Below are 9,889 nucleotides of genomic sequence, written 5' to 3' on the forward strand. Positions count from 1 at the left end.
GTTTGCAATTTTACAGACGAAAGTATGATTTTAAACTAAATTAGATAAAATGAATCGTTTGAGAATTGAATTTTTAAAAAATTACATTTTGAAAATGCAGAAAACTGTCTTTTCAAATCGCATGCAATGAAGTGTTCTTTTAAAGGAGTGATTATTGTACAACCCCAACCATGCATGGGTCCTATCAATGTGTTCTGGTTGTGTAAAAATTGTGCAAAAGAATAGTGAAATAATCATTTTTCTATTATAAAAATTCAGAATTTTATAGATTAATCTGCAATTTTAAAGGTCAAATTGTGATTTTTGTCAAACGCTTAACGACATTTTTGAAACTCTTTTTTTTTTTTTTTTTTTTTTTTAAAATCACACATTTTAAAATTATTATTTTTAAATCAAAAACCTAAATATACCTTTAAAAAGTTATTATTTTTAAATCAAAAACATAAATTATTATTTTTATGTTGATGTGTCTATTTTTTAAGGGGAGGGCATACAGATCATGATTTGTGCCATGTTAGCCGATCTACTTTGCTATTTTTTGTTTGATTAAATTAATTCGAGGAGAGAAAAAACAAAACAAACAATTCTTCTCAAATTTCACGCCCGAATAGCAAGTGCTCTGATATCCGGCCGCAAAAGCAACGTCAGCGCCACAAAAGGTCCGATTCCTCCATCGTAAAACACAACACTTAAATCGTACGGTTCCTGACCGTCCGATCTCCATACAAAACCAATATGATATTTGTAATGTCTCCGTCCGTTACTAACGGCCAGATAAGCTGTAATTATCGGACCAACCCGTACCTGAGACAAAACAAAAGAAAAACAAGCCCTTTCATTCATATCTGGACCAATTTGGTGGTACCTGCTATTATCGCACAGACCTCAAAACCACAATTCCTTACTTCTCTTCCAATTCTAACAATAAGTCCCTCATTTTCTTTGATTTTAATTATGAGGACTCGCTGAATCGCTGATTTTCGCATGGGCTGAACGATTCGAATCGCCGAGTTAGGGTTCTAAATACCTGAAAATCCCTTAATCCTGTTATCGCGAATGGCTTCCTCCGACATCGTCGATACGACGCCGTTGCTCAGCAACTCGAGCGGGTCCAGCGACGAGGCCAACCCTAGCCGCCGATTCGTACAGCGGCAGAGCCTGAGGCAGGCCGCGAGGTTCCTCCGGCAGGCCAGCGGTGGTGCCGGCCGGCGGGGGATGCGTGAGCCGTCGATGATGGTGCGCGAGTCCGCAGCGGAGCAGCTGGAGGAGCGGCAGAGCGACTGGGCGTACTCGAAGCCCGTGGTGGTGCTCGACATCATATGGAACTTCGCGTTCGTGGTGGTCGCCGCCACGGTGCTGGTGCTGAGCCAGAGCGAGTCTCCCACCATGCCGCTCCGGCTATGGCTCATCGGCTACGCCCTGCAGTGCGTGTTGCACATGGTCTGCGTCTGTGTCGAGTATGGAAGGAGGCGGCGGAGGCGGGGCCGGGCGCTGGCATTTAATTCGACGGAGAACGGTGGGAATTCAAGTTCAGCTGGGCCGAGAGAGAGTTCAGGGCAGTACGTGACATTGGCGGAGCATTTGGAGGAGGGCGGCGGCGGCGGGTAATTTTGTTTTTAGAGAATTGGATTTTGAGGATTTGCATTGGTGTTTGATAAATTTCAAAGCTTAATAGTCGGTTGTGTAGTTATTGATCTTATCTTATATGTGTCTTGTTATGTATTCGACTGAATAGATGATAAATTTTGGTTTGAGTCTTGAAGCTTTATAGTCCGTTGTGTAGTTGTTTGATAATAGGTTACTTTTTATGTATATGAATTTTTATTTGTAAGGTTATGTATATGATTGAATATGAGATAATTTTGACATATTCAAGATGCGAAAGGGGATTTGAAGTGGCTTGTTTATTGGCTTATTTGGATGAAAGTGTTTTTGCGTATAGTTGGAGACACATAAATGTAGAATTAAATGAAACTTTTCTTTGTTTTTGGTATTTATATTGTGGAACCTTGCACTTCTATGTTTACTTTTTTTTGGGGGGGATAGATTCAAGATTTTATACTTGTACCAGTTATATTTTTTTAAATTTATTTGTAGAAATGTATAAACGTGGAAGAGTACTTTGCGTGGTCGATGACATGCTTTAGAAAGAAGAATATACTTTCCTGGTTGTATGATAAAAGAACTTGATATTTTTTATCATATACATTTATGTGTTGTGTGGTTTCATCTATAAATTGGTTTTAGGCAATTCCTTTGATTTTCTATTGAATTAGTAGGTGCTGGCTACATTTCCAAAATGTACTATGTAGAGTATGACATGTTGGTTTTTCAAATTGAGGCATTACAAAGTTGAAAGAGGAGGCGGTTTTGACATTTGTTTACTCAACTGATTTCCTCTTGGATTGGGGCGGCGGAAGGGGGGGGGGGGGGGGTGCTGATTATGTATAAACTTGTATTGTTTGAGGTTGCAGAATATATGCTTTAGCTAGGTGTTCCTCTTTCTAGTTAGGTGTTTCTCTTGTATATTTTCTGTGTACATAAGCTGCGACTTTGTGTGTTTTAATGAAATTTCAATTACTTATCAAAAAAAGAATATACACTCTTCAGGATGATATCCGATATTCTCATATCATTATATTCAGTACCTAATGATTTGTTACTTGGTCCTCTTAGGAAGTATTTCATCTAAGATTTTAGAATACGTGCTCATCGTTTTTTGTTTTTATCCTTGCAGTAGTGTTGCAAAGCATCTAGAATCTGCAAATACAATGTTTTCGTTTATCTGGTGGATCATTGGGTTCTACTGGGTTTCTGCAGATAGTCAAACTTTAGCACATGGCTCCCCTCAGCTTTACTGGTTTGTGTTGGTTCTCTCTTACTCTTTGAAATCGAACCATTATTTGTATTTGAATCTTACATTGGATAGTATGATGTGGTGTGCAGGCTATGTATAATTTTCTTGGGTTTTGACGTGTTCTTTGTCGTATTCTGTGTTGCACTGGCATGTGTCATTGGTATTGCCGTTTGCTGCTGTCTTCCATGTATCATAGCACTTTTATACGCCGTGGCAGACCAGGTAGAATTTATACTGCTTTCCTTGTGCATTGCCATAAGTGCCTCGTTTTACTAATTTATGTTTTTTGTGCTAATTCTTTGCAAATTGCAATGTTAGCGGCTTAGTAGTAACACACACCAGTTCAATATTGGGTTAAAAATTTGAAACCAGAAAGAGACTCATTTACTGGACCCAACATTTCAACCTGCCATATATCTAAATCCTAAGTTTTAATTGAGTTTTTTAAATGAATAATACTATCAAGACTGATTAAGTATGTTACTTTTGAGTAAGAGTAAATGGAAGTTAGCTATGATGGAGTTTTGTTTTTCTTGTGCTTGCTTTAGTTGGGTGCATTATGTTGTATATTTCCTGTGTACGTTGGGGTGCTTTATGCTTTTTATAATATTGCTCTTTACTTATATATGTATAAAAAATTACTTGTCTAGCGAAGCACTCAATTTATCTATTTATTTTGTTGAGTTGACATGTCCAGCTCAAATGTTGCTGATGGCAGAACTAAACAGAGAGAGTGGATTGCTGTGGGAAGGTCTTCAATTGAATAGACGAATCCCATGGTGATAAAATAGTGAGCCCTGAAAAGGTTTTGATCCTAATTTGTGAAAATAGTTGGAATGCTAGTCCTTGTCCAAACATTGGTTTGATCTCTAATTATTTTTATTTTTTGATAAGTAATTGAAAATGCGCACTTAGGTACACAAAGAAGTATACAAGAGGAACATCTAACTAGAAAGAAAAAGACGGTAAAAAAAATCATGAAAAGAAAGCACACAAGGAAGTGGAAAAAAGTATTGAAGGACTTTAAAATCCACTACCGTCCTCTCGCGGTCTTTTTTTTGATTAGTATGAATCCAATCTTATTAAAAGTATAAGGCGCCTCTTAGTACACTGGGAATATACAAAGGAAACACATAATTAGAAAGAGAAAAGCAAGCAAGAAAGTCATCAAAGCTAAACGACAAAGGGTACACATAAGCCGTAGTCCAAAGGTACAACGTATGGTAAAAAAAGGATAAAATCTCCTCCAAGGTCCTTTCCAAATCCTCAAAGCTTCTATTGTTCATTTCCTTCCATAAACACCAAAAAAGGCAAATAGGCGCCATTTTTCATACTACAACACTCCTTGGTCTTCCAAAGGACCACTGACGAGCTAGCAAGTCGAAAACCCGTTTGGGTATAACCCAAGACAACCCGAAATGACTGAAGAGAGTACTCCACAAAGCAGAAGCCATGTCGTAGTGAAGAAGAAGATGATCTACAGACTCCCCAGTCCTTTCACCGTCTTTAAAACTCTTCTAATTTCATTCCCTTCAAATACACCACAAAAGACAAGACAATCATCTTCCACACTACTGCATACTGGGAAAAGGGAAAGGAAGAGGAGTATTCTTAGTTAATTGGTGATCTTATCATTTATTTCAAAAAGTCTTTCACCAATGTACAACGTAGAGGGCATAGGATGCTAGCTGTTTTGCACTTTTATCATGAAGCCAAATGTATAATCTTCAAAGTGTAGTAGTGTGGAAGATTGTTTTGTCCTGTCTTAATGTGGTGTCTTTAGAGAGAAAGAAATGATAGAAGTTTTGAAGACCTTTTTTTTTTTTTTTTTTTTTTTAATAAGTAATAAAAGTTTATTAAAAAAAGTAAGGCGCTCCTAAGTACACAAGAACCAAACCAGCCCACAAAAATAAACCTAACAAACCCGTAAGGACCTAAAGCCCTTAGACCTAAAACCCACATGGAGCATTGAACACTACATCGTGTGAGCCTTGCCTTTCCATCGGCGAGAGGACGTGTTTGCATCGCTGTAGTTAATGGAGCTTTTCAGATTCAATTGCTCCTTCCTACATTTGGTCTTAAGACGTGCAACCTTAACTTCCGATGAAAGTCCTCTTCAATGGCATCCAGAATTGCCAAGGACGGATCCTCCTCCTCATCACCATCCAACACCAAATCTAAGGGCATGTTTGGAGGAAAAAACCCAAAGGGTAAGGGGAATCTCCCTCTTCCCCATCCCAAACCTCGTCGCCCTGATCCCACACAACAATCTCCCCAAACGGACCAAAACTTACCAGCCACTTCTTAGATTGGATCAAACCGTTCAACCTGAAGTCATCACCCTTTTCAGCGATTGGAGTGATGCAACCACCCAAGAGGGAGGAGCATCTTACATACCACCTTCCTTTATAATCAGAGTCGATGACGACGCGACCGACACTTTAGATGAGAAATGAGGAGTAACTTGCACTGACAAACTCGAATTGAGAAACCCTCGCTGTAGGAAACCCCTCACCGGAGTAGAATGCTTAACAAAAGCCTTCACGGAAGCTACCACTCCAGCAAAATCTAGCATTGGAAACGCCGCAACCACCGAAACTTCCTCGGCAAGAAGACAATCCTCCATCTTCGAGGGTTGCAATGGCTTAGTCTCCATCGGGATCAAGGGATCCAAACCAACCTCTCCAAAATCTGAGCACGAAATTGGCGGAAGCAACTGGACCACTGGCTTTGTCGCAGACGTATCGCTCGAGAGAGTAATTTGAGAGATCCCACCGGCGATATCTGCCCTCATTGCCACCACAAACTCTGTAAATAAGCTCTCATCCAAATGCACTGCTTTGCCTATCCTAGCCTTCTGATAGTAACTCTGGAACTTCTTAGAATCCGACGAATTATAAGGCAAACTCTATTTGGAATGGAGTTATTGAGAAAATGGAATGGCGGTTGGCTGGATCGAAGAAAATGTATTTGTCTAAGGGTGGTCAGTTGACTTTGCTTAAAAGTACTCTTTATTTATTTATTTATTTTTGTCTTTTTTTTAAATTTTATTTTTATAAGTAATGTTGCAACTTTATTGAAAAAGCGTAAGGCGTCTCTATGTACATATGTAGTATACAATAGAGCTCCTACAAATCCAGAACCCAAAAAAAGCAAAACGAGCCAAAAAGCATCCACAACACACAAAACCCACGTGAAACACAAATCCCAGAAGACAGTTGAAGCCTTCGTTAAAAGTACTCTTTCCAACCTACCTACGTATTACTTGTCGTTGTTCCATATTCCATTGGCGTGGCTAATAAACTCGATAGACTTCAAAGGGATTTTTTATTTTGGGGGGGGGGGGGGGGGTGCAAATCAAATAGCACAAGAACCAACGGAAAATGATATAGGCTACATTGAGGGAGCCGTGACCTTCAAGACACCAAAAGATGTTATAGGTTTTGATCATAATACTCAAGCTTCCATTCTTATTCATTGTCATTCCCTTAAATAGAGGAATAAAAGCTATATGTTACAAGGGCTAAACTAGTAAGGAAAGATCCTTACGAATAGCCTACATCCTTCTTGTGAATATCTCTTCCTTATTAGACTAGAAAATAAAAGGCTGGAAATAAATGGAGATTTACTCATTATTGGTTTCTAACCTAACTCGTAAGAAAAGAGCTTTTTGAAGATGTAGAGACTGTAATGGTAGTGTTAAGGAAGCGTGTGCTTAACACGCTATTTCTTTGGTTAGCGTCCAGTCTTTGCCACCTAGATGTTTTTACTTTTGTAGACTTTCTAAATTTATTACCTGTTCCTCCCTTTTAGGGGCGCTCTTGTATACTTCCCGTGTATTAGGGTTGCGCCCCTCTACGCTTTATTGATGAATTTGAAATTACTTATAAAAAAAAAGGGGGGGGGGGGGGGGCATTGGAGATGAGGTAAAACTCCATTTGGTGAATTGGAACCGGATCTGTACTCCAATAAAATCAGGTGGGTTTGGAGTTCATAACTTCATTCAGCTTAATCGAGCTCTTTTGAGAAAATGGTTGTGGAGGTATGCTAGGGAGGGAGAGGCATTATGGAGATTGGTGAGTGAAGCGAAATTTAAGAGTTTGAGTGGCAGTGGGTGCTCAAAAGAGGTTTTGGGGACTTTTGGAGTGGCGTGTGGAAAGATATTAGAAGAGGGTGGGATAAGTTTCACAACTTTGTTCGATTTGAGGCGGGGGTTGGGTCTAAAGTAAGTTTCTGGCATGATCTTTGGTGTGTGGATAGATCATTGAAGCTATGCTATCCAGTTTTGTTTAGTATTGCTAGGCATAAAGATGCGAGGATGGCAGATAATTTGTTTGTTCAAGATGGAGTTTCCCAATGGAATGTCTATTTGGCGTGTCAAGGCTCCGCCGAGGGTGGCATTTTTTGTATGGACAACAGCATTAGGAAAAATTTTGACGCATGATAATCTGCGAAAGAGGAATGTCATGGTAGCTGAGTAGTGTTGTATGTATAAGAAGAGTGGAGAGTCCATTGAACATCTGTTACTTCATTGCAAAGTTGCACGTGATCGATGAAGTTACATTCTTACTTTGTTTGGGGTTGAGTGGGTTATGCCGCGAAGGGTGCTGGAATTTTTGACTGGCTGGGGTGATTTGTTTGGGTGTGGGCCAGTTATGAAAGTTTAGCGGTTAGTTCTGTTGTGTTTAATGTGGTGTCTTTGGCGTTGGAGGAATGCTAAGATCTTTGAAGACGTAGAGACATCAATGTTGGAACTAAGGAAATTTTTGCTTAACACGTTATATCTATGGATAGTGGCACATCATAGCTTGAGTGTTTTTACTTTATACAAATTTTTTGAATTTATTTTTTGTTCTTTCCTATTAGAGGTTCTCTTGTATACTTCCTGTGTATTATGGTTGCGCTCCTCTGCGCCTTATTAATGAAATGACATTAATTATATATATATAAAAAAAAAGAATCCGACGAATTATGTGGACCAGAGTATGCTATGCCTGCTGCATAGCATCTTAGATTTATAAATTGAATGATGTACTGTTTATAATGTAGTCTAGTGCTGTGATGTGAATTTGATGGCATCCTTCAGGGCAAAAGGGATGGTGTAGACCTTTTGAAAAAGAAAATTTACATAGATATTTAAGTTTCCCTTTGAAACGAATCATGTGAAGCAGAGTATGCTATGCCTGTGGCCTGCGTGTTTATTCTGTGCTAGAATGACAAGGTATAGATTATTTTCCATAAAGAATTTCTTTATAGATGACAAAATGTGCTGAACCAAATCTTTTATAATTGAGGTGCAGAAGTGCATGGAGACTTTTCAATGTGCAAGCTCGCATTTGGTGTTTTGGAATATTTTACTGATTGTAGACTTAAAGGCTAGGGGCAGTGATTGACTTCGTATCTTTAGTGAAGGATTTGTGTTTAAATAAATTCAAAGGGTATGTTGACTTCTGCTTATGATAGTTTGCTTGTTGGAACGCTCAGTATGTCATTTTTGTTTGATGCATAGTTGGTGATTTATCACTTGGGGTTAAATCTAAATAATATGTCATTTATGTGAAAATTTATGTTTTATGGGAAGGTAATACTTGAAATATTTGCTTTCTACTGCCATGCAGCTCATAAGTAAATTTTATTTTTTGCTGGTTTTTTTTTTCTCAAATGATAAAAAATCCCACGTATTAAGCGGGTCATACCCCAGACATCCTCCCTTATAAGGAGGAAGAGTACTACTAAACTACAAGACCATTGGTAAATTTTACTAGAGTTAAAAATTCTCCAACTTATGTTGATTTTCTTCTTCCTTTAAGCCTTATAGTTTTTCCTGATCACCTTTTATCAAAGCAGGAAGGTGCAACAAAAGAAGACATTGACCACCTTTCAAAATTCAAATTCCGAAGGATTTGTGATAATGAGAAACTTGGTGGCGATGTACAAGGACTTCACGGAGGAATAATGACTGAATGCGGCACAGATTCTCCCATCGAACATGTTCTTTCACAGGAGGATGCGGTATGTAGTTAAATATTTTTTCTGTTCTTCTTTGCCTCTTATGATTGTATAATTTTTGCAAAATGAAATATGTTAGATATATATATATATATTTTTTTTGCACAACTAATTAAGCATGCTTCGCCATAGACTTGGGTTCTATATGCGTACTTATGTGAACCCCTATTTAGGGTTTTAGTGGTTTAACAAAAGCTTGTACTCTAATTAAGAGTGGTTTGCATATTTGAAATTCTGCTTATGGTCCCTAATTTGGGGTCTCTCTTCTATACTCTCCATGCATTTGTGTTGCGTCCGTTTGCGCTTATATGAGATTTATGGTAATTTGTAGGAGTGTTGCATCTGTCTTTCTGCTTATGATGACGGGGTGGAGCTTAGAGAACTTCCTTGTGGTCATCATTTTCACTGTGCCTGCGTAGACAAGTGGCTATATATCAATGCTACCTGTCCTCTCTGCAAGTACAATATTTTGAAGAGTAGCAGCCATGGTCAAGAGGAAGCATAGAAGACATCCAAAACATTGTGCATGGCTTGCCGGCCGGCTCTGCATAGTGCTAGCTCGAGTGTATTTTTATGTGCAGTGTGTCAATAGGCTCAATAGACTAACACTTGTCTTTTTTTCTTTGTTTCCTGTCTTAGTCATAGTAGTAGTTATTTACTTTGTTTTCTGCTGTGAATGGCTGTTCTGTGTCCCTATTTACACTTCAGGCCAACTGCTTCTTTAAACTTAATGTTGTAAGAGTTTGCTATTATTGATTGTATAAAATAAGAAAAAAATTATCACTGGAAATCTGTTAAATGCTTTTCACCACAGTAGGAGATGCATCAAATTTTTGGCCTTTTTTTTTTTTTTTTGGAAACTTGAGTAGAGGATGATGTATCATTTATCACTGCTAGGCAGTGCTAGTAATGTCATTTTAGTGTTCGTTTGGTTTAATGGTTTTAAAACGTGTGATTTGAAAAACATAATTAAGTGTTTTGGTAAAACCAATAAAAAAGATTGTTTTTTGTCAATTGAAAACG

At 38.4% G+C, this 9,889-nt stretch overlaps 1 protein-coding gene across 2 annotated transcripts; it reads left to right on the top strand.

The window, feature by feature from the left end:
- The first annotated feature begins 782 nt into the window (after positions 1–782).
- LOC133853800 (E3 ubiquitin-protein ligase At1g12760-like) lies at positions 783–9,656 on the top strand. Of its 2 annotated transcripts, none has more exons than XM_062289827.1 (5): positions 783–1,604; positions 2,738–2,860; positions 2,947–3,079; positions 8,702–8,869; positions 9,198–9,656. In XM_062289827.1, the coding sequence occupies exons 1-5, from the start codon at positions 1,057–1,059 to the stop codon at positions 9,369–9,371; spliced, it is 1,146 nt and encodes a 381-aa protein (XP_062145811.1). In that variant the 5' UTR covers positions 783–1,056; the 3' UTR covers positions 9,372–9,656. The 2 variants fall into 2 exon arrangements, with proteins under 2 accessions (XP_062145811.1, XP_062145812.1); XM_062289828.1 differs by having other exon boundaries at positions 788–1,604; positions 8,705–8,869.
- The last annotated feature ends 233 nt before the right edge of the window (positions 9,657–9,889 follow it).

This window comes from Alnus glutinosa, chromosome 13, assembly GCF_958979055.1.
Source record: "Alnus glutinosa chromosome 13, dhAlnGlut1.1, whole genome shotgun sequence".
Classification (NCBI taxonomy): Eukaryota; Viridiplantae; Streptophyta; class Magnoliopsida; order Fagales; family Betulaceae; genus Alnus; species Alnus glutinosa.

Bases quoted from the DNA above. Each gene is read 5' to 3' on its own strand.
- LOC133853800 (XM_062289827.1), top strand. From the start codon at position 1,057: ATGGCTTCCTCCGACATCGTCGATACGACGCCGTTGCTCAGCAACTCG. The intron at 1,605-2,737 runs GTAATTTTGTTT...TTATCCTTGCAG, and splicing joins GAGGAGGGCGGCGGCGGCGG to TAGTGTTGCAAAGCATCTAG. The intron at 2,861-2,946 runs GTTTGTGTTGGT...TGTGGTGTGCAG, and splicing joins GGCTCCCCTCAGCTTTACTG to GCTATGTATAATTTTCTTGG.